A 21,690-nucleotide genomic window follows, 5' to 3' on the forward strand; every position below is an offset into this window, starting at 1 on the left:
CAGCTGGGAGACAAAAGGCCAGTGTTCAGAGCGTGGGTGGATTAAAATGGTACTGCAGCATGAACGTAATGAAGTACCATAATGGAATTATGAGAGATTTTGGCACTTGTTAATTCAGGCCATTACTAAATGGCCCCACCTACGTTCTTTTAGCTGATAGGCCCTGGCCCTGTTTCAGGCTCCACACACTCATCTGGACTTTGCCTCACTAAAATAACCATCCGCCTCATCGCTTAGCAGCAGATTTCACTGATGCCCACAACAGCATTTGATGTTAAGGACCCTAATGATGATTTATTGTGTGGCAGGAGCTGACCTACAAAGCCAAAACAGCCAGTATCTGTGAGAAACAAGTCCTGATTTAACTCCATCCATCCCGCCAGAACCACTTCTGAAGAATGACTTGGTAGAAAAAGTACAAAAGAAAATATGAACCCTCGTCATGACCTCTGACATTTAAACCACTCAAGCAGTAAGTTGCCATAAGAAGCACTAGTCTAATAGATGATTGATGATGATAGATGCGTGAAGGTGAAAAACGCACGTCTGCATGGATCTTACGTTTCCTAAAGCTGCAGCCTTTTGATATAACTAGGTTAATTATTTTTGTGTGTAATCATCTGAAACTGCCTGAATGATTGGAAACCTTTTCACCAAAGAAATTCAATTCTATGCTTCTAATGTGCACGAGCGAAATGCAGATATTTAAATTTCAAGGAGAAATTAAATAAGTGAAGAAAACAATGACTGGATAGGCTTCCATACAAAACAGTGTGTATGCCCACTTAATGGTCTGAGTGAATGAATAATGTGGCCTTCTATTCTCCTTATATCTGGATCATTATATCCAGTTTCTACCTTATTAATAGTGCTCAAAATCCAAGTTGTAATCACGACTAGGAAACTGATATATCTGAGTTAGGGCTTAATAATCAAGCCAATTATCAACCAATGTAATGCGTATGGATACAATGTTAGACAGTTCACTGTTAGAGAGGTTTTCCTTATATGAGTCGTGGATAGAGGATGTGAGATGTTATAAAGTTTTAAAGCCCCTTGAGGCAAGTCTGTGTTAGTGGGCTATATAAATAAAACATTCAAGCTGTCTGATGCCCTTTACAACAAGGTCAGACCCCTATTCACCTCGCACGTTTGGGCTGTCCCAGAAAGTTGACAGTCTTCGAAGAAACATGGTGAAATATTGGATCACATTGTGAGACACGTCCACTGACGGCTCACACAGCACTTTGGCAACCAAAGAGAAAGTTTCTTAAAATTTAGCATCTGAAATTAAATCGACCAATCAAAATATCACCTGAAATGACACATAATACACTGATTAGCTAGCAGAATGCTCATGCTGAACAAATATTCATTGCACATCTGACACAACTCAAAATTCATACTGTAGTCTGAAACAGGTTGCAACAAAGATTTTTCATGCGCCGTAGCTCTCTCAATCAAACCGAACCAAAAATGTAGGCACCCAGATTGCACACATACGTCAGCGCAACAAACAGAAGTTATGTTGGAAAGATGTAATATGTTGCCAAGACGCGTCTATCCAATTAGCAAATGCGCCCAATTGTGTGGGATCATGGGAGTTGTTGTCTTCATTGTTAAACAACCACCATTGCAGATGAAAATCTACCTGACATGGCAGACATGTAATGTTTTAATAGATAAAGTTTAATTAGCGCTACATTTAGTCACGTTCGTCGACTCTCTCTCTCTGAATCTCTCCCAGCGACAGGCAACCAAATAAAACACACCGTTATCTTGAGTAAAAGAAAAAACTTCTCTGGTTCTGAACATTGTTAAAAACATTTTGAATAATGGATGGATGGATGAAGATGAAGGGAACCATCAGAGTGTCAAATTAAGGCTTCATTCATTGGAAAGCTACATAATATTATGCATTGTTTTACCCGTCGCCGTTTGGCAACCCGGGTTACATTTTTCCTCAACGTTTCAGACAGAACACAAAATTTCTATTTGCTATACGATGAACAATGTGTTAAATGTATCCACTATCAAAAATCTCCATAATGGAATGAAAAAGGTTTTGTTCATGGTGCTGTTTGTACACTACTACAATCTCACAATGCAGTGAGTCACATCTCTGTTGTGTGTCTTAACATCTGTCCTCATCACTAAAGAGTGAGTCTTTTCTATAGAGTACTGATCTGCCATACTTAACGAAGAGTTACAGTAATCTCTTTAATCTTAAGTCTTGAGCCACCATATTGTGTGAAGTGTAAACAAACAAATCTGTTTGATGCTTTACTTTATCGAAAGCTTTCGTAGAGCGACTGACCCTCTAAGGCTCCCTGTGATTCTCGGCTCTGCCACAAGTCAGTGAGGATCCTGTTTCTTCAAACAACGACGCTGTTTGCTGCTCTCAGACAGGTCTTCTGACTCATCAGTGCCAATTTAATTAGAGCTTTTTCAGAAGCAGGCAAAAATAATAATGCAAAGTTGTGTCATTACACTCGACTGTGAAATCCTCTTATTGTCCTTTCTACGCTCCCCTTCATTCTGTCCTGTACCAAAGTAGAGATTACTGCGCACAGGCTGACCCGAGTGAAACAGCAGTGGGATATTTTTCGAGTGTTCACAAATTGTCCACTTTTGAGACTATTTAGATGACGCGCGGGATAAATCAAGTGTGATTCAACAACTTTAAATTGATGAAAGCTCCACTGAACACTATTTTTGTCCCGGCCCACAACAGGCTCTCTATCAGAGCTGCTTTTCAGTGCGATCTCATCATGATTAAAAATGAAGTGCATCATGCACTCATGATAAAATAACCCATGAAATGATGTTTGTAGATTCAGAAGTGTTTAGTTCTGGTCACTGTCATGGGATTACAGTCCACTACAGTGAGCTCAGCAGTGTAGAGAGCCGATAGATATTCCAGTGTATTTTTAGTCTCGAGTCGATCATCTGATTCTGCTGCTGTGGCACGGTGATTGCTATTGATCTGAAAAAGGCAGCAAATACATTCAGGCTTAGATTATGTGAGTGAGTGTGTCTGTGAGTGAGTATACATCCAGTGCTGTAATATGTGTGAAATGCAAACTCTTAGCTTAAGCCCCGCTCGTTTGCTTTGGAAACTTGCTGTGGTCTGGTGCAGACAGTTTGACGGCACAGCTTTGATAATAATGCAAAGATGTATCTGCTACTGTACTGAAACACTGTCAGCATTGTTAAACAACCTTCTGATACAGATACTTCAAGGCCCCAGTGTGTATTCGATACAACATTTGAAATAAAGAGATAAAGCGTTTGTGTTTTCTCTACACAGGAGAAACAAGCCATTATTTTCATACATGATAGACATTTTGTGCTTGTTAATTGTCGCTTCGCTCACATTTGCTCTTTAATCTCAACCTGCAGGAAGCCTGGGTCAAAGAAGAAGTAGCAATTCAAAGCCATATAACAACCGCTCTTGCTAGCCGTTGAAATATTGAAGGCATATCGGCTGGTGCCCAATTATTATCCTCTAGCTTTCCAGTAATAAGCTTTCTAAGTATAGACCTCACTGGTGCTTCCCACATGGAGGAACAATGTAAATGATTCAAGGGGCACAAAGGGAGATGAATGTGTGTGTATTCTGCATGTTCAACGTCTCTCCACGAGCATAATATCGTTACTTGGACTCTCGCACTGGGATAATGTCTGTCCTCCGTTCTGCCTAATGAAAATAAACAAATGTGTGCATGCCTAATCCCTTTAATTGTGGTGGTGGGGAGGAAATTAAAAACACAGGAATGCAAATCCATGCCAGGTTTCATTTCTAGTATTGCTGTACATGTTGGATCCCCGGGGTTATGCTGGGAGATCATAATGTGTGGCAGGTGAATTAAGGAGTGAAGCTTTTGTTGGAAGGGGAGGAGCAGTTTTGTAAGAGCTAAAGAGTTTAAAAAAAGAGATAACTTCTGGCCTGACTGGAGCCTTTGAAGCCTCTTCAGCCTGTTTCTCTAATGTCTCTTTCATGTTGCACAGACAGGCAGCAGATACAAGTTTAAGGAAACTTAAGATCACATCTCACATAAAAGGGAAAAGAAAATGATATCTTCTACTGCATGAACTGTGTACTCACTTTCCATGAGTACTAGAAGATAACTACAACATGTACCAGGGCCATCATTTTACATCAAAATACAACTCCATTATATAATAATAAAATGTGTCTTTATAGACTCACTCACATCCTTGTATTCATTATGGATGGCCGGCGTGTGAGTCCACCACTTTGGGCCCTGACTTTTAAATTTCCTTTGTACATACTTAGCTGCTAATTAGCTAAATTTAGCATTCTGAAATTGCTAATAAAGACTGTGAAGATGATAAACATTATATATTATATATATTGTATTATTATACATTGCTATGTCCATGGTCTTATCTAACCAGTTATCTTTATTTAAATGTGTTTGCCTTCCCTTATTGTAGCACAATGCGTCCTGAGAGCGTGTTCCCGCCCCAAAATGCAAAATATTTCCCACTTAAGTTCCTCATTTGTTTCATTAGCAATATGTCATCAGTTATTTCTATCGGTGTAAAAATGTTGATATTTATAAATGGGATTGTGAAGGTCAAAAAGAGACATTTTAGGGACACATGATAATAAATGGTAGTGATATGCTTAAAAAATCGAAACTTAATGAAAATAAAAAGGCACTCACACCCCGCAAGGCAGTCTCCTTTTGAACTCACTCACAGATACCAGCCACATTCATACGCCTGATTGATTTTCATCAAGATCCATGTGTAATTTCCTGAGAAAAAGTAATGTTGAAAAATGCAGTGTTAAAGAAAAGGACCCATCCTCTGTCCAGTTTCATGGAAATCTGCTCAGTAGTGTTTCTGTCCAGCTAACAAACCAACCGACAGACACGCGGACATGGGTGAAAACATAACTTCTTCTGTGGAGGTAAAATAATCATATATATAATTTATAATGAAATCTATAAAAGACAAACTTTTAATCCACGAGCTGCAGCAGGTGTTTTTTATTCTTCTACTTTCAAATGTGCCTACAGTATTTAGGCCACACACATTTTTAGAACAGAACAGACTTACTAATAATAATAATAGTCTGGTTCATTAACTGTAAAACTGTCTGGAATTAATTCCCCACCCTCATTACAATGCATGTGGTAATTCCTCATCGTGCTTTATTTTGAAATGACAATTATGTAAGAATAGTGCATTGGTAACACACTCCACTGCACTTCAAGTGAAGTGTAACTAAAACCAGAGGATTACTGGCCTGTGTGTCATCAATAAGAAACAGCGAAAGATGAAACACCGTTCCAGCGACTGCAGATGAAAATTTTGATCCCATTAAAGAGCGTGAATGGAGCATTAAGTTGTTAGAATAACAGAAATTGATATATTAATAATTGATGAAGAAGTTTGTATGAATAACACCCTGTCATCATGAACAACTGAACACAATAAGTTTAAAAAAAAAATCCATATCTATGTGGAGATTAAGCCCTGCAACAAATCAGCACACAAACGCAGCTCAAACACGACAAGCACCGACAAAGTTGTTATCAATCGAAAATAAAAGAAATCTAATTCATCTCCACCAGCCTTCACTGACTGTGCCTGACTGTGCCTGATTAAAAAGGCAGATTGAATGTGTAGCGTCTGAATCCAATTATTTTTTGGAAAGCCATACCGTGGCGTTGTTTCTTTTTGATTTGCACTTGCCTGTCTGCCAGCTGAGACACCTTGCTCACTGAAACCCAAAAAAACTCTTATTATATTTTACTGAAAATAAAATTTAAAAAAAATCATTTGATTCAGAGATGTGATCAGGACATGAAAACAACGTTATTCCCAAGTACTGAAAAACATCAGTGGATACAAAATTGGTCAAATTGCTATGATATCAATACACTGGGGGGGAGTCCTGCTAACACAAAAGGAACGATTGGAGCTACATTCAAGAGAAGAAGAAAAAATCACTCTTTTCAAAACAAAATGTGTCATTTTCAATCTGCTCCATTACAAAGGCGTCATTAAGCCAATCAAGGTAAGTGGGGAAAAGTGAGTTTCAGATCACTAAATAGTTAAGAGTGCAGGTTTATTAAGCAGGTTTTTAACCTTTTGGAATTTGCCACATTAAATACTGCTCAATGAAGGCAAATAAGCAAATGCAAAATGGCTACTGTATTCATTATAAATAGATGCAGTCAAGTCGTCATTGTTTCCTCGCCTCTGCCCACTGGACCTCCCTCCATATGTCTCCAACATGCACTACCTGTGTCCTAAAAACACAGCCTGACGTAAAAAGAAAAACAAACCTACTCACTTCACATTTAGGGAGCTGTGGCTGCCAGGTAAACACACCTCAACAGCACTCCTGATACCATCGTTACAACTTGAGCTGAGGTGTCACTTCCACAGCCTACAGCCACTACAGCAAGTGCTGAGTCTGTGTTTAAATCAATTCAGTGTCGCTCTGCCGGTTGTATCTTGAAGCATTAAGCATTAAATGAAGTAAACTGCATTTCTATGACACTCGCAGCTTTTCAGCAACCACTGAAATATAGCCCAATAGTCTTATCAGAGTTTAAAGATATGGAGGAATGAATTTGTGATCAGCTCATTAGGGCCCGAGCACGAATCTCGTGCGAGGACCTATTGTATCTGTAAGGATTGTTTATTATTATTTTTTGTCCTTCCCCAAGATCGCATATTTGGCGGCCTGAACATACCCCAAAACTCACCAAACTTGGAACATACGTCACATGTGGTGAAAAATTTGATAATTCAACATGATTGGGGGTGGGTGTGGCCAGGGGACTCCATAGCGCCACCTAACGTCAGGTCATGTGACCAAAAACTTTCTCGGATCGTCATGAAATTAACAGGACTTATGGGTCTCAAGGACTTAGCCCGGAATTATTTTTGTCAGAATTTTTGGTGCAACAGGAAGTCGGCCATCTTGAATGGCGTGCGGCGATTTTCATTTTTCCAACGCAGTTTTCGGGACTTTAGGATATTTGCAGACTCACCAAATTTGGCATGTAGCTTCTTACCCATGAGTACGTTATTTCGATACCACAACTGCCCTCATGCGCAGCACGAAAGCTCAGTAGCGCCCCCTAACGCCGCCCTTATGGCTTTTCCCATTCTGTATTTCCCATATGTAACTACACTGGCTGCATGAGATACGCCTCTTGTTTTTACGTTTTACATCTCTAAATATTTTTTATTCATTTTTATCAATTTTTATATGTAAATATTAGCATGTTAGCTCAATAGCTTCCAGGTCATGTGATCAATTGACTCCAAATCATGTTGGGATCATGTAACTACACTGGCTGCATGAGATACGCCTCTTGTTTTTACATTTTACATCTTTTCATATTTTTTATTAATTTTTATTATTTTTTATTAATTTTTGCATGTAAATATTAGCATGTTAGCTCAATAGCTTCCAGGTCATGTGACCAATTGACTCAAAATCATGTTGGGATCATGTAACTACACTGGCTGCATGAGTCATGGGTCACCAGATTTGGCCCGTAGCTCGTTACACATAAGTGCGTTAATTCGATACTACAAACTTGCCCTCTGCGTCTGCCCTCCGACGGCGCCACGGCCCAACGTACGTGGGGGGGCGAGGGCCCGTTCATCGCTGCTTGCAGCTTTAATTCATATTTATTGTTGTGTTGAGCTCCAGGAGTTAAAAGAGTGAATGTGATTATGAGTTATAATATATCTTTAATATTTAAGTTGTACTGGGGAAGGCGACCACTGCTCACATAGAAAGCAGACACACACATACAGAATGCAAAAAGTATCACAGTGTTTCGTAAGTGATGGAACAGAAAGTAAGTAAATGTCCTTGTTTGTCACAATAACAAGCACTGAACTATGTTTTGCCTAAAGGTTCAGTCATGTAGTAGTACATACATGAAAAACACATTTTATATGCATATATACGCTTAAATCAGTGGCTAACGGGCTGTTTTGAAATTCAACTCCAGCTAACCTCCCACAGAACCGCTCAAGGATATGTTGCATACAGCACACGTGAACCCAACAGTAAGTGAAAATACTCATTTACTCTGGCTGAAAACACCCACACAGAACAGGAACAAGTAGCATGCATCAATACACCTACAGTGAAACACACCAGGGCCAATTATGGAACAACGCTCAATAAAATGTGAATGTATTTAAAACAGAACAATAATATAATTGTATTACTATATAGTTATATTAATATATTACTCTACAACTACATCATATAAATATAAACTTCTGAGTGTATAAATACGACCATTTTTAAAACCACAATCAGGGAAGGAAAGAAGCAAATACATAAATAAATATGGGGTAAAATTCAACTAAAACCAGAATATATTTCCTGCAGGGCAAATGTGGACAGGAAGCAAGTTTTCTTTTATCAACAATTACTGTCAGGGTGTCCTTGGGCAAGGCACTTTACTCCCCAGCTGCTGCAGCAGCAGACTGTGATTATATGGAAACCTCCCATGAGATGATGCAAGTAGATGTGTTTATGAGACATTTTGTGGATTCAACCTTCACTGGGTAAAAGGGCACTTAAAATGTACAGATACGAGAACCGCTCACAAAACGCACAAGACAACCATTAACAATGTCCTGCAAATCAGAGAATAACATGGCAACAAAGACGGCTTTTAAAGTGGACATGAAGCAATCAACCAAGTTTCGCGGTTCATGTCCTCTTTAAGAGCTCCTTCAAGGCTTGTGGACATCACCTGGCCGAGGTTATGATGTTCATTTGTAGGGGTGGGGATGGTGTAGTTGTTTGGTCTTGGCTCTCCTTGAAAGTCCAACCCGGATCGGCCGTGTGCACGTTCTCAGAGGCTCCAGTCTCCTGTGCAGCTCTGGTGGTCCTGTACACAGAAACACAAAAATATAACAACCCAGTATGCTCCAGTCCAGCTGCATGCAGGACGGCTTGTACGCCAACATACTCTGCCCTGAGCATCAGCTGCGCATTTGTTTCAGCCCACAGATCATTCTGCAGTTCGTTTTTTGTTAATGGTTGCAATGAAACTACTGATAAAGGACATACTGCTTTCAGAGTCTTTACCAAAGCTGACAAATTGCACAGTCCTTCTCAATATGCAGAGAGTTACCATGTCGTTAGACTGATCTTTTTCCTCAAACCAACAAGGTGAACACATTGCATCTCTATGTAGACAGGTTGTTAGACTAACTGTCCTCTTAAATATTCACAGACCAGCCCACTTAAATCCCAGCAGACACTGCTTAATGCAGTGGAAATCTGCAATATGACATCACGAGGCTGATCAATACCGTTTTGCACCAGGCATGACAATATGTAAAGGCATTAAAAACTTTTTAAATGGGACTTTCTTAATCTTCAAACGAACATAACTCGTATCCAAGAAGAACCCCGAGCATTTTATCAATGAAAAGCTCGAGGGGTGTTTCAGTCTTTTGGCTGCCATCACAATATGAAACTCACTGTGGCTCAGTTGTTCCAAGAATGGTCGACACATGAAGGATGGAGACCACATTTTGCTTTTCCGCTCCGTCTCCCGGGGCTCTGAAAGAAACATATTGTCAGTCAGAGGCAGTCGGGAGGGGAAGGCTAATTCTGTCCTATTTGCTGCTCTGCTTACCCTTAAACCGTGTTTTTGCATTCATGGAGGTGTTATCATTTCATGGCAGCTTATTGAAGAAGAGAAATTAATATTTTTTTGAACATTCATGAGAGAAAGCGCTGTCAGTTTGAAAAAGGCGAATCAATAGAAGTAATCGTGTTTCCTCACTGAATTAACCTAGCTGACCTGTTGAAAGTCTATCACCCAACGCTCTGGAAAGACATTGTACCATGCATGGTTAATGAATGGAAGAACAGTTAGCGCTAGTAACTATTTCCATAATAATGTTTTCAGACTTGTCAGATGTTTTAATTGTTACAATTTTTCTTAAAAATAATATTATTTTAGTCTAAATTTAGTTTCACTGATTACTGTGTTATTTTGTTGATATTTGGCTCTTTTGTAGATTTAATGAGCCCTTTGTTGTCGTCTTGTACTTATTTAACTGAAACTACAAACCTCTGTGTTTCTCTGCAGTATACATGGATGCTTCCTGGCACAGGCGACTGCCAACTGGCACCTCCTGCTCGCCATCGTCACTGCCAGCGGCACAAGAAACCACTGGATCACCTCCGCACATGTCCAGGCAGCATTCCTCATCAGCATCACCTAAACCATCCATGTGCAACACACAGTGCAGTGCAGAATATATTAGGACACGTAGCAGTGTTTGGTCTGATGGGTTTTTCTGGCATCACTGTTTGAACATGATCATGGTGTCAATAAAGATGATTAAATAACCGAAAGCCTGCGCTTCATAATTTTGAATGTGAGATATTAAATATTATACAAGGCTGACTCGAGTGTTTGTCCGTGATGCAATTATCTCACTACTCACTAAATCATTGACGAAGGGTTGTATATTCAATCTAAACATGAGAGCTTGACTTTTCACTTCATTTGGGGAAAATTGAAGAAAAATCCTACATACTGACTTTGAAGTGCATCTCTTTTCTTAGCAACATGTTGAAAAGATGCAGTAGTGTACATAACTCAGACTGAACGGTATAAAGCGGTGTTTTTCAACCCTCTCCCCGAGATGTCCCCTACCCTGCATGTTTTTAGATGTTTCTCTGCTCCAACAGACCTGATTCAAATGAATGGGTCGTTATCAGGCTTCAGCAGAGTGTGATGACTAGTTGATCATTTGAATCAGGTGTGATGGAGCAGAGAAACATCCTAAAACATGCAGGGCAGGAAGAGGGCTGAAAAACACTGGTATAGAGAATCGTGTGCATCGTGGGGAAATACCCTTATCCACCTTCTTGCTCAGAGTTAGATGAGAAGATCGATGCCACTCTCCCATCTGTTTGCTAAAAGTGAGGCTACGATCAGCAGCTGACAATCTTATTTTCATTGACACTGGAAGCAGGGGGAAATAGCTCGCCTGGGTCTGTCCAAAGTGAAAAAATCAGCCTAAATACATCTCCTAAGCTCACCAATTAAAGGTCCAGTGTGTAGAATTTAGGAGGATCCATTGGAAGAAATGGAAAATTATATTATGATTATGTTTTTATTAGTGTATAATCACGTGAAATTAAAAACTGTAGCAGTCACAATAATATTGATTGAGCAGGTCCTCTACAGAGCCCACCATGTTTAACCACCATGTTTCTACAGTAGCTCAGAACAGACAAACTAAACAATGGAGACTTAAAACCGATATTTGGGACCGATATTCATTTGCAGTAAGAATTTATGTTTCCTCTTTACTACATTTATTTGATACTTTTAGTTACTAGTTACTTTGCAGATTCAGATTATTATGTGAGAGGAAAAATGCTGAATATTGGCCCGATAATCGTCCAGGGCTGATCGGTACAACCCTTAAACTAAAGACTAAATGTATTTATTGTGTGCTGTGTCTGTTGTTTGTTGTGTGTCACTTGTTACCTGATGATATGTGGCATCCCACTTCTGGGCTGCTGAGCTGTTCTTTGCAGTTTGAAGTGTCGTCCTCCAACACTTCAGTTACATCACTACGCTGCTGAGGTGATGGCGCTTTACTGTTGCTCGCAAAATCACTCATACTGATATCAAAATACAAGTTCAGCTCTTTTAGGACCATGTCAAAATGTTTTTTCATCTCAAACTTAGTTCCCTGGTTCCCATCCGAGTCTGGACTGTCGCTCTCAGAGGAAACGGTGGAGGACACCGAGTGTGGGTTTGACTCATCCTGGAAGCACTCAGTGGAATTACAGGTTGAGTCACTGTTGGGCTGTTGCTCCGGCCATTCGAGAGCAGTAACATCTGCTGCCGAGATAAAGTTTGGGAGTTCATTACAACTGTAATCACTGCTTAAAAATCCATTTGCCATGTTCTCAGTGTGACACTGGAAACCTTCCACTTCCTCCTCATCCTCACCCCCCTCTTCTGGTGCCACCTCGTGCTCATCGCTCTCTGCCTCTGGCGTGGAGTGGTGAAGTTGTGGCTGGGGTGATTTCAACAGCTGCCTGGGCAGGCTGGTGAAGACGGGGCCGTTACTCGGGCCAGCGTCATCGTCGTCATCATCATTTAGTGAGAGCTGGATCTTTTCGAAAGTGTCAAACCCCTCTGGCACCCGGTCGCAGAAAGTGAAGGCAGATGGTACAGAGGAAAATCTGTCATGACCGTTTAGGGCTGTGGGGTCGCTGTCAGCGTTTTGTGAAGGGATTAATTCATGCGGACCTGGCACAACTGCATCGCCAGTTGCAGAGAAAGTGACAACCATGAAAGTCTCAGCTTTGTGTTGGTGATCAGAGAACCAACTGAGCTTGTCTGCTGGTTCATGTTGACCAACTGAGGTTAATTTGTTTCCACTGTTACTCATGTTGCCCTCTGTCCATTCAGTGATACAGTCATCAGGTGACGCCTCAGTCACGTCTCCACTCTGTTCACCTCGTTGCTGATGACCGTTGTCTGAAGACACCGATATCTCTGAGTTACCCTGCCCATCAGTTTTTTCTCCAACACTCGCCTCTTCTTTTCTTTCCTTTTTTTCTGTTTTCCCTTCCATCGTTTGAATCAGAGCACTGTATGGGTGATCAGACAAGCATTCAAGGTTATTTCCAAATTCCTCATGTGTTACTTTGTCACCATATTGATTTGTTTCACCCTCTGTCCAATCCATGAAAACATCAGTTGATACTTCAGTCTTGTCTTCTTTGTATATTTCATTTTCTTTCAGAAGTCTTTCCTCTAAGTCCACCGAGTTTTCTGACTTCCCATGTTCATCAGTTTGTATTTCTTCTTCAAAACCTCTTATTTCTTCTCTGTCTTTAATCTCAGTTGCCTCATCCATTCTAGCTATTTCAGTCTGTACATATTCAACCTCCTGTGTCTTCAGGGGGTCAAGGCAGACAGGAAAACAGCCAGACTCATCCTGCTCTTTTAACTGATGTCCCACAGTATCATGACTTTCTTGTCCCTCATCCCCAGCAGGAGGAGGCTTTGGACTGCTGCTGGGACTGGATTTCCACAGGCAGCTGCCTTCATCACCAGTCTCGTTGTGTTTTTTGTTTGTGGTGATGGAACAAGTCTGTTGTTCTGCATATAACTGACATAAGTCCTCTTTTTCATCTTCGCACTGCTGTGTTGTGCTTTGGTGATAAAACTGCCAGGTCTGGTCAGCTGAAACCTCCTGCGACGGCCTGACGCCTGAACAGTGTGGACGAGGCATTTCCATCTCGCAGACTTTTACTGATGGACATAATTTTGCACCTGCAGTGCTCTCTGAGTTACAGCGTTTCTCTTCAGCCTCCCTGTCAGTTTCACTCCAGATTGCGGGGTCAATTACACTGAAAGGCCCCGCATCATTATCTCCTTCAGCAGGCTCTTGACTGATTCTTGCCGGCATTGGAGTCTCTGTTGTGTGATCAGCCGTTTCACTCTGAGCTTTGGCTATCATCTTGCCAGCAGCATGCTCTTCTTTTACCCCACAGAAGTCATCAGCTTCAAGACTCACAGTCTCAGTTGCAATATTTCTGGCTAATAATACATCATATGAAACAATTGATCCCATGGCACACTCAGCAGCAGAAGGGATAGAGTTTTTGCTCAGGCCGTTCTCATTAACTCGGCCCGTTGTTTCCCCATCACAGAAGGCAACATTTTCATTTCCACATATCTGCAATTCTAATATTTTTCCCTCATTTTTTACACCTTCTGCTAAGATCCCAGCAGGGTCCTCTTCAGGGTTTGAGAAGAGTGATTTCATATCTGCATAATCACTGGAAGAGACGGGATTGTTACGCTCTTCCTTTTCCTCGCTGAAAGGTCTGTTCTCACTAAATCCACGCTTGTGCTTCTCCTGATTACTCTTTTCAACTTCACCAGATTGGCTGCATGTATCACAGAAACCTGTGTCATGAAGCGTATCTTCATAAGTGCAATCAGACTGACATCTGACCTCCTCGTCACTTGAACTATGTGTGAATAATTGGATTTGACTGACACTATTCAGCACCTGTCTCCCATCTTCCTCATTTCCAGGGGAAGGATTGCAACCACCAGGGGGCTCGACTTCAAGTGATTCCCCGAGCCGTTTGCAATCAGGGTGACTGGACGGGTCAGCGCTGGTGTCTTCCGAAGTGTCAGTCTCTGCTAATGGCCCACCTGCATCATCTACTGGGTATGAGCTGAGCTTGTCACTTTCAGTAACCGGGGGCTGCTCATCTTTCACCAGAAGTAGGAGGCGTCTCTCAGCAGAGATAAAACAGGCTTGAGATGATCCTGTGTGTGCACCGTCACTGTGTGGAGTAGTTATCTTCGTTATAGGGTTCAGTATTAATTTAGTGTCATGTTGCTCATCTTCGATAACTCCACATTCTGCTGTGCACACACGGTCCTTGGACTTACTCGTTGATGATGGGAAGCCAACGGTTTTCCAAAATGTCACAAGCTCTGGGAAGCCCAATCTGCCTTTCCCACTGTGGTTAGTTGTCAGTGTACAATCTGTCCTTGGTCGTTTTGGAGAGAGTGGTGAGGTAAGCTCTCTCTCAGTTTGTGGCTCAATATCTTCCTGCGTGATTTTGTCCATTTTCTCCGATCAACTAAACCTAAAATAGAAACAGCTTGAGTGTGAACGCTGCATCAGAAAGCCACACTGCTCAGATCAATAACTGTTACTCTATCAAAGGAATGCGATCACGTCCAGAATGTTTTTGATGCATAGTTTACTTCCATAGATAACAATCCTAGAGAAGCTATTTCTCATTAAAGAAAGACTTTTCAGATGGTCAGACTCCATCTTGTGTTTCTTGTAAACCTCAGCTTGTAGTATAGACCATATGTCTTTTTCTCATAATAGCCTATGTGCTCGATTGTATTAACTCACCTTACACCAAACCTGCAGTCATATAACATGGAGGTAATCCCACACCAAACCTATGAAGAAAACACAAAAAACAACGTGACGTTCAGTGAGTGGATGTCCTATACCAGAACAGATTGTTACACAGCGTGATGCTGATTCATTGCACTGAATACAGAGATGGTACTATAGCACTGTTGTTGTGCTGTTGCCTCCCTATTTTAACACCCCAATCTGGAACTGCTGTGCATCAGTTCCTGACAATGCTAGCTTTGTTATAATGAATACAAAAGGCCTTTTGCACATCAGACATACTGCCTTGTCATAGCAGGGAAAAACAGGTGTTACTAATAACATTAACTATGGCTCTGTTTTATTGAAATGCCCCAGTAAGCTTTGACAGTGTGACAATGAGCCAGCATTCACAATACCTGAATCGAAAGCAGCTAAACAGACTTTAGTCTTGTTTGAAGTTTTAAGCACTCTACAGTATAACATAAAAAATAACACACCAAATAAAGCATGAAACCCCCGCTGTCATATCTATGCTTTGAAGTAGGGTTGCAATGGTATGACATTTTCACGGTATGATAATCTTCTTAAAAAATACTGCAGTCTTGCAGTATCACAGTATAACACAATTATTATAACTATTATCATTTGCAATGACCTTTAAAAGGATGAAAACAGAAGTGTTTTTTGGTTGAACAAATGCTTTATTATAATTTCCCTAAATATTTTTGTCCTGACAGATGTGATACTTGGTTTAAACTTGAAAAAAAATGTCTGGTAACAATTACAATTTGATACCATAGAAAAGCAAATGTACACTGTATGATAATTTTCATACCACACAACTGCAACCTTTTCTTGTAGCAGAGGAGACTTAAATTACAATAAAAAAGAATTATTTCTTATTACCCCTTCAGTTACCCCTGTTTTGGGTGTTACATCGTAGTGTTTCACCAAGGAAATCTCTTAGTTACATAAAAAGGTTCTATTTAAAATTTCGTTGGTACATGACATGAAAGCTTTGGTCAGTGAGCTAGTCAGCCTGCTTTTAAAGAAATACCTGAATATACCGTTTTGTTTTCATTACTCAAACCAGTTCCTGTTATTTACATTATGTTAAACGACTGCATCATTATGAACCTTACAATGGTTAACATTAGCAGTGTCAGCTGGCTTTATACCCATTAGCTAATGTCATATCTTCGCTCCCTTTTAGCCACTGACATTGGCGTTAGCTAACACTGAAAGCTAGTAATATATTTTATTAATTTTATCCAGCTACCATTAGTTACTCCCAAGTTACCTTATAAATTAGTATGATACATGTCATACCCAGCTGCACTACTTGGTGAGTTGCTAGCTAGTGTCACCGACACAAACCTTAATATTTGACCTTATTTAAACCCATTAGCTAACATTATAAGTTACTTGACATTAGCTGACATTTTCAGCTCATATATTTTACTTATTTATCATTAATTACTTGATACATGTCTTACCCCGCTGCATGACTTGGCGAGTTGGCTAGCTAATATTTTACTTTATTTATACCCATTAGCTAACGTTATATCTTACTCGACGTTAGCTGACATTTTAAGCTACTCCTACATTTTCCTTATTTATCCAGGTAGAATTTAGCTATTCCAAAGTTACTCACCTCACAAATTAGTGAGTTTAGCCTGAAGCCTATAGCGACTTAACCAGCCACTTTACCTAGCTAGCTAACTTCGCTAGCAGATAACGTAACTTCGCTTCCTGTTTGTCCTCCAAGTGGCGCGAAACTGCCGCCGCTGAACAAAGGCGGCAGCTTTGTCTCCATCTTTAGCTAGCTAACACAGCGTGTGTGAATTCGCCTCTTGTCGTGTTTACAGGTAGGTCGGATAAAGATTGTGTTTTCTCTACGTTTCTTTACTCCCTCAGCAGCAGCAGCAGCCTGTTGTCGGGCCACACAGCGGGGGTGGAGGGAGGCAGAGACTCGCCGCTCCCGCTCTCTCTCTCTCTGTCTCCGCCTGTCTGTCAGTGTCTGTCTCCGGCTCTCAGGACAGCAGCAGTGTGTGTTCAGCAGCCAGCAGCATCCTACGGACCCGCGGCTCGAGGCTGACTTTTTTTAAAAAATACAATAAAAACACGCTTGAATAAGAAAATACTCACGGCAGATACCTTTACCTCGCAGTGGCTCGACAGCAGAGCAGCTCCACACCTTTTTGAATCGCTGTTTTTTCCCTCCTCGTCCTCGCAGGTCTTTTTCCCTCCACCTCCAGACATCACGCCGGACTTCTCCTCCCGTTGTCTCCGCACTCTCGCAAGGTAGGATGTGATGAAATATAACATATTTTAGACAAACACCTGCATGTCTTCTTCTTTATTGCGCTTTCACGAGACTAATTTGTAGATTTATTGGCGTCCGTGATAATGAGAACACGAGGCAATAGCCACAAATCAGCTGTTTTTTAAATCAACTCCTGCAAATGCACGTTTAATTTTGCAAGAAAAAAAAAACACGTTTGTGTCATGCATGTTTTTTTACTCTGGCTGCACACACACACACACACACACACACACACACACACCAGGCTTTTCCTTTCAACAACAATAAAAGTGTAAAACACACACCAGCCTCTCTCACAGCTGATTGATGAAACCCTCCTGATCAAAGATTAAAACTGTGTGAGGTTTTATTTATCTTATTTTTTTTTAAGTTTGCGTGGGATGTCTTTGCTTTGGCACGACATGGCACGATCTGTGAGTGATGTATCCCGGTGTAGTTTGGCACCGGTGCTGATGTTGTAAGGGTGTGTGTGTGTGTGTGTGTGTGTGCAGGAGGAAGGTGGGTGTGTGTATGTATGTGTGTGTGTCTTAACACACTCCCCATGAGGCTACTTTTTTTTTTTTTTGCAAATCAATGCAGGCATGACCACATCTCATCCAACTGCGCCTGTATGCTGAGTGCACCTCTCTCACACATATCTAGACAATAAGAGCAGCAGATTAACGTGGAAACCTTCGAGATGTCTCTGAATCAAACCCCGCACACTGCCTTGTGTTTTATGTGGTGTTGCCTCTCTTGGCTGGGTCTCTGCCAGGCTCTCAAGGTCATCCCCCCTGTTGGCAAATGATGGTAAAGGGACAGTGTTATGTAATAGCTCGCCGCCTGGCTGAGGGGCAGGTCTGCTGGCTTGCTACAGGACTGTAATATTACTCATTTGACTATGTACCTTTGTGTCAGTCCACACCTGTCTGCTGGTGGGTAACTCCTGATTTTTTAAAATTATCTTTGGCTCTAACGAGGCCCCGGTGGACTAAAGACAAAGGGCTATGACTCTGCAAACTGACCCAGAGTGTCTTGTCCCAGGCTCGGTCCCCCCCTCGTCATTTCTCCAGCGCTGACATCTGCTGATTATGCACCACGCTGTCTGTTTAGTTCCCCATGTAGATGTGAGAAGCTGGTAAGAAAGCATTACCATGCATAAGAGCTAACAAGGGGGGCGGGGTGTGTGTTCAGCGCTTGTGCTAACAAGAGTGTCATGCCGCTTGCATCTGTCTGAGATCACACCCTTATTACGTGCACATAACTTTCATTGCATGCATCTCTTTGTTCATCTTCTTACCTCTGACAGTGGAAATGTAAGAGCGAGCTGGAGAACGTAGAAGGAATTTCATCATTATCACATTTGCAGGCTGCTGAGTATCGAGCGAATGCTGAGCGGAGAGATTTTGTCCAGTTATCTAACGTTTAAAAGATGGTTTTCATTCCATTTCTCATTTCATGCGACACAAAGGCTGAGGGTAAACATAAAGGGGGCAGATGAGAAGGTGGAAAGGCTCTTACATAAGTCTGACGAGAAGAATCAGAGGTATGGAAGACACCCTGGACTTCCTGTGGCGCCGTCGGGAGAAACACTTTTAATTAGCTCTGCAGTTTTTGAAACAAATGTCTTAATAACAGAACAAGAATCGTCTACATATGTGGAAAGATCAACAGCACAAATGGACAAAATCTTCCGTTAAGAGACGGAGAGAGACGCCTCACAGAAGCGATGAAGCACAAACTGAATACCATTTAGCCTACCTTACCCACTTACAGTAAGAGTATCCAAGAGGTAGAGTTAGCTTACAGTTAGCTACGATGCTACAGACGAGTTGAAAGCTGAAGTGGAGCAAATCTCCGGCTTGGTGTCAGAAAAATGTCTAGATCTGGAGGGGCATTCAAAGCATCAAAGTTTGAGAATAGCCCGAGCAGAATGCAAAACGTACAGGATTTGATAGCAAGACTATCTCAAAGACACAACTTACACTGGACGAGAACGTCCCACCATCACATCTGATCCTGCGGGTTCGCCACTCCCACGTCCTGGAGGAAATACTTCTCAAAGTTGCAACGGATAGAAGAGTAACATACCAAGGACGGCAGAGACGGCTCATCCGGGCAGAAGTCGTTACTCAAGAAGACGAGAAGAAATCTGAGGCACACCAGACATCTGATTTGGACTCACACACAACGGTGTTTACACGATCTTCACCGACCCTGAATAAGCATTACAGTGAGCCCAGAGCATCTCCAGAGCTGCTGGGTGTAAGTATTACAGTGACGAGGTCGAGGTGGGACTGATCCAAAGCCTCGTGATTCGATTCAGTTCTGATTCTTTGACGTCTGATCAGATAAATTCAATCGAGACAGAAGGTTCAGCCTCTCGCCTCAGTACACTGTGTGCCAAACCATTCATCAGTGTCCTTACTCCACTCAAACACAATATGAAACACAACTGGCAATTAAGATAAATGGTTTGCAGCCTTTTTTCATTTTAAAGACATTAACTGCATTAATTAATGAATTTAATTAATTTGAAAGCATTTTACAATCTCCTGCCTCGATGACAATAACAGAACGAGGGGGAGGTGGAGCGCTCGGCTCGGCTCTGTTGTGATTAACGTCATGTCTTTAGAGAGCAGCTCTCTCTGCTGCACCGCCATCACTGTCCAAAGACACTGAACAGAAACACCAAGTTATCCTCTTCAGTTGTTTGCTGCAGTGTGTGTGTGGCTCAGCCGGTCTCATTTGTTACTGCCGATCGCTCCATTAACGCAAGTCTCTGGGTGACGGTGTAGAAAATATTCACACTGTACATGAAGCCGGGGATGTACCAGAAGTGTGTTATGTAATTTAACTTTTGATAACGATGTCTGGATAATCAGGAGGAATCTGTGTAAAGTGTGAAGCCAGTGGCCCTCTTTCCTACCTCCTACCTCCCTAGTTCTGGCCTCTTTGCTTGGACTAAGCCCATTTTCATATCCAGCCCTCATTTTGAGCTCAACTACCCACCTGTAAAGTTTCACGACTATATCTTGCAGTCAAGCAATCTTTCCACGGACAGCAAACACCTGGCAAAATTCTCAATATTGCTTCTGTCTTAGTTCCCCGCGGGAAAAGTTGCATTACTAGCTGATGCTGTCGCGGCTGTAGCATTTGGATGAGTAAATCCCACTTTTAGTTCTTTCTCTTTATGCCATGTTTGTAAAATGGTGTAAAAAATTGAAGCATTTCCATCTAATGTAGAATTCTTCCAATAAAATTAATCATAAATGTGTATTTTCTTAGGGCCTTGATCAAATAGCTCAAACACATAAAACAGGCACCAGATGAAGTGTAAAATGTATATTTAAAAACTGTGGAGGACTACGATGTTTTGAAAACGCTCTTAACACATCATGTTGCCACTTGCGTCACTTTTAAAGGTTGTGCAGTTGCAGGTTTTTACATAAAGTGAGCTGCGGGGGATGTGTGATTTATTTAAGTGTTGCGTTTTTGTACACCATGAATTTGACACTCAAGATGAATTCTTTCACAGGGAGTAAATGTTATTACATCTTATGATATAAGCTTTGTTTTTGGCACTAATTAATAAGGTATATAAAGCTATTAGAGAAATAAGCTGTGCCAGCGGCGACACGCTGATACGATACAGATGCAGATTCAGCTTTGCTGCTTGTTGCATGAATGAAGGAAGACGGAGTCATGAGTGACATCATGATGCAGTGTGAGCTATGCTAGCACTTTGTGAACATGTTAGAAGTCAATGAACATTAAGCACCAGGCTCATCATACATCTATTAAACCCTCTGAGATGTTCTCTGTCGTGTGTGTTGCAGCATCATATATGCAGACAGCGTGCTCGTGGCGTCTTGAAACGCAGAACTTAATCTTAATTCTTAATGACTTCCGTAGTTCTGGATGTAAAGTGCTTGGAGATTCATTTTCTATAGGCAAACGTGACGACATGCAATCTTAAATACATGCTGCAGACGCTGGCATGTATGACTGGTGGGAGATATACTATACATACTGTAAGCATGAACACATGCACTCATTCACATACTGTACATACATGCTGTGTGGATATAAATGTATTTCCTTTCTATTATACAAGTGCACACACACACACACACACACACACCTGCACAGTCCCATAATGCCGAGGCTGTCATGTGTCTTGTGCTCACATCTCTCCCGGGACACATCTGTCTCCCGCTGCAGCTGCCGTCTTCAGGCTCAGCCCGTCGTGTCTGACAGCACATATTGTAACAGAAAAGTGTTTGCAACCTGCTGTCGGCGTGCACTGCCTCCTCAGCTTCACTGCAGTACTGACAGACTTTTGGCTTGTTACCCGGGGATGTTTCTGATCACTCAACACAGAAGAACCGGCTGGTCTGTAGTTGTCTTTAGACAGTGTTGTTTAA

At 41.5% G+C, this 21,690-nt stretch overlaps 2 protein-coding genes across 3 annotated transcripts in view; one reads left to right on the forward strand and one right to left on the reverse strand.

Moving 5' to 3' along the window:
- Positions 1-4,719: 4,719 nt before the first annotated feature.
- LOC311272093 (uncharacterized protein) lies at positions 4,720-16,850 on the reverse strand. 2 transcript variants are annotated; one of them, XM_084378231.1, is made up of 7 exons: positions 16,613-16,850; positions 14,968-15,017; positions 11,547-14,689; positions 10,113-10,262; positions 9,515-9,595; positions 8,778-8,915; positions 4,720-4,787 (listed from the first exon to the last, which is right to left on the reverse strand). In XM_084378231.1, exons 3-6 carry the CDS (start codon positions 14,668-14,670, stop codon positions 8,797-8,799), a joined length of 3,474 nt encoding a protein of 1,157 aa, XP_084234357.1. In that variant the 5' UTR covers positions 14,671-14,689; positions 14,968-15,017; positions 16,613-16,850; the 3' UTR covers positions 4,720-4,787; positions 8,778-8,796. The 2 variants fall into 2 exon arrangements, with proteins under 2 accessions (XP_084234357.1, XP_084234356.1); XM_084378230.1 differs by lacking the exon at positions 4,720-4,787 and having other exon boundaries at positions 8,078-8,915.
- A 111-nt stretch (positions 16,851-16,961) lies between these two features.
- The window catches only part of vsnl1a (visinin-like 1a), a 32,628-nt gene continuing 27,899 nt past the window's right edge, over positions 16,962-21,690 (forward strand). Inside the window, exon 1 of the mRNA XM_084378235.1 lies at positions 16,962-17,262. The gene's annotated coding sequence lies outside the window, so the exon portion shown is untranslated. The remainder of the gene's footprint in view (positions 17,263-21,690) is intronic.

This window comes from Pagrus pagrus (assembly GCF_965226575.1).
Source record: "Pagrus pagrus genome assembly, chromosome: 16".
In the NCBI taxonomy this organism is placed as follows: domain Eukaryota; kingdom Metazoa; phylum Chordata; class Actinopteri; order Spariformes; family Sparidae; genus Pagrus; species Pagrus pagrus.

Bases quoted from the DNA above. Each gene is read 5' to 3' on its own strand.
- LOC311272093 (XM_084378231.1), bottom strand. From the start codon at position 14,670: ATGGACAAAATCACGCAGGAAGATATTGAGCCACAAACTGAGAGAGAG. The intron at 9,596-10,112 runs GTTTGTAGTTTC...TGTTTCTTTCAG, and splicing joins TACTGCAGAGAAACACAGAG to AGCCCCGGGAGACGGAGCGG. The intron at 8,916-9,514 runs GTGAGTTTCATA...TTCTGTGTACAG, and splicing joins CTTGGAACAACTGAGCCACA to GACCACCAGAGCTGCACAGG.